Here is a 2,703-nt window from a genome sequence, read left to right on the forward strand (position 1 = left end):
TACCAGCATCTCATCGCTGAGTACTGTCATGACGAATGATACATTGAAACAGGAGCCTCTTAAGGTAATTCGGACTTATTTTGTAACGTTACTACTGATACGTATTTTATTTAACTAAGATTTAGGATAATTATAAGAAAATGTGTTAAGTTATTATAGCCACACACACTAATAAATATTAGTTCAGATCCCTGAAGAAAAAGTTTCACTGAAATTATTCCATGTTTTGGAATATTTTAGCGAAATTACTGAAAATTTGCTGAACTTTCATTGAAAGTGAATTTTTCAGCTAACGTACGAAAAATCGGTGAAATTGAATTGAAATTCCTCTAAAATTTTTGCTGAAATGTTTCTGAAATTTCTCTGAAATTTTGCTGAAAATGGATTTTTCAGGTAAAAATCATTGAAATAAAACTGAAATTTTTCTGAAATACTGAAATTTTGTTGAAAAGTATTCCAAAACATGAAATAATTTTAGCGAAATTTTTCCATCTGGAATATTTTACCTTTTCTATCAATTAAATTTTAGTATATTATAAAAAATTATTCCTATTAAAAATTAATAATTAAGTAACGAGTTTCTTGTGATTATTATTATGCATGTATAGAAACGATGAGGGTGCTATTTTTTTTATTATTGGAATAATTTTACAATGATGATATAAATATATACATAGAATAATTTATAGAATAAAATATATACATATATATATATATATATATATATTGTATAGAATAATATAAAGAATAATTTTATATTTTGATGCCAAATTACCACAACATATTAATTGTTAATTTCAGGTGGCTGAAATACGAACGGTAGGCAATTTTTCCGATAAAGTATATACGGATTACTTTCGTGCTGGCGGCAATTGGTGCATTATATTCATAGTGGCTATGCTTTGTATAATAACACAATTTGCGGCTAGCGGCAGCGACTTTTTTCTCGCTCAATGGATTAATATAGAGGAAAACTATGTAAGTGCATCACTACGTGTACAATAAATAATATATTTATTAATTAGTTATTACATCACTTTCAATTCTAATTTTGCTCAAAATTGTTTCTAAAGGTTGTGCCAGTTTTGACTATAATATTATACATAAAGAATTTAAATGAGCAATTATTGCCGTGGAAAAAGTTCAAATTTGTAATTTAATTCTCATAAGTAAACGCAGAATTTTTCCTTAAAATTAAAATACGAAATTTTCATGAGGGAGAAGTTTTATTTTTAAGAATAAACGTGAATAAAACAAAATCTACAAGAAAGTTTCTACAGATTCTTCTGCATATTGATTACATAGGAATTATTAATTATATAATTTTATAGATGAGCCAAAAGGACAACGGTGTTATAAAAGACCCGAATGGTCCTCTCACCCGCATGCAGTGCATCTACATCTGCAGCGGACTGATTATGTCAACGATCATCATCACCCTCATTCGTTCATGGACGTTTTTTTGGACATGTATGAGGGCTTCAATGCGCTTGCACGATCGCATGTTTCGCAGCATCAGTCGTGCCACAATGCGATTCTTTAACACTAATACTTCGGGACGTGTACTCAATCGCTTTTCCAAAGACATGGGAGCGGTTGATGAGATGCTGCCCGCTGCGTTTATATACTGTCTTCAGATCGGTATAGCACTACTGGGCATTATCATTGTGGTAGCCACCGCGAACGTGTGGCTGCTGATACCCACGGTGCTAATTGGTATTGTCTTTTATTACATGAGAATCTTCTATCTGGCCACCAGTCGTAGCGTCTTGAAGGTATCAGTGAGTATCGCAAACTCATCTTTTGATAGTCGACACAGTGTCTTCGATAGACTAAAATAAATTCCATCACAGATAGAAACCAAATCATTAATCTCATAGAATTTACGATAAATTTTAATTCTTCGGGTAAACTGAATGGAATTTCTAATTTCTCTTAGCTTAGCACGTTCGCCGGTCTTTGCTCACCTGAGCGCGACACTTCAAGGGTTATCGACGATTCGTGGATTTGGGGCGAAAGCGATTCTCACAAAGGAAGTTGATAATTATCAGGATATTCATTCGTCCGCATAGTATATCTTTATCTCGACCTCGTGCGCCTTCTGTTTTTGGCTGGATGTTTTCTGCGTACTGTACATCACGTTGGTCATGCTGAGCTTTCTCGTGCTAGACAACTACAGTCAAGGTTCAATGGATGGCAAATTTGTAGGCGCAGAGTATCGGTCTCACTAGCATGTTCCAGTGGAGCATGCGTCAGAGCGCAGAATTGGAGAACCAAATGACTTCGGTGGACCGCATCCTTGAGTAGGTACAAGTACTTAACTAATTTTGTAATATTTTTGATATTTATTACTCCACGCCGCGCGCATATTTTTATACACCCGGATCGAGTTACCAGGGATATTTTGAAAAACATGAAATTCTAGGTCATACATTAATTTAAACTTATTTTATGAAGGGTAGTACAAAATAATAATGTGGCGTAGGGGACTGAGAAAAAGTTCGTGCAGCAATCTCTCTCAAAATATAATCCAATAAAATAACAGTTACTATATTTTCTGTTTCAATCTTTTTCCAGCAAAGTGGACAGCGAGCCTCCTCTCGAAAATGCTCCTAGTAAAAAGCCCAAGTCCGAATGGCCGCAGGCAGGCAAGATCAAATTCAAGAACGTATTTTTGCGCTACGCACCGCTGGAGCCGCCGGT

At 34.6% G+C, this 2,703-nt stretch overlaps 1 protein-coding gene across 1 annotated transcript; it reads left to right on the top strand.

The window, feature by feature from the left end:
• Positions 1-28: 28 nt before the first annotated feature.
• On the top strand, positions 29-2,701 carry LOC108759363 (probable multidrug resistance-associated protein lethal(2)03659; the record flags this gene model as incomplete). The annotated part of the gene is made up of 5 exons (XM_018504752.1): positions 29-64; positions 802-978; positions 1,332-1,781; positions 2,209-2,303; positions 2,578-2,701. Coding segments are annotated over exons 1-5 (882 nt in total), but the record flags the coding sequence as incomplete, so codon positions are not given.
• Positions 2,702-2,703: the final 2 nt, after the last annotated feature.

This window comes from Trachymyrmex cornetzi, unplaced genomic scaffold (assembly GCF_001594075.2).
Source record: "Trachymyrmex cornetzi isolate Tcor2-1 unplaced genomic scaffold, Tcor1.1 scaffold1811, whole genome shotgun sequence".
NCBI lineage: Eukaryota > Metazoa > Arthropoda > Insecta > Hymenoptera > Formicidae > Trachymyrmex > Trachymyrmex cornetzi.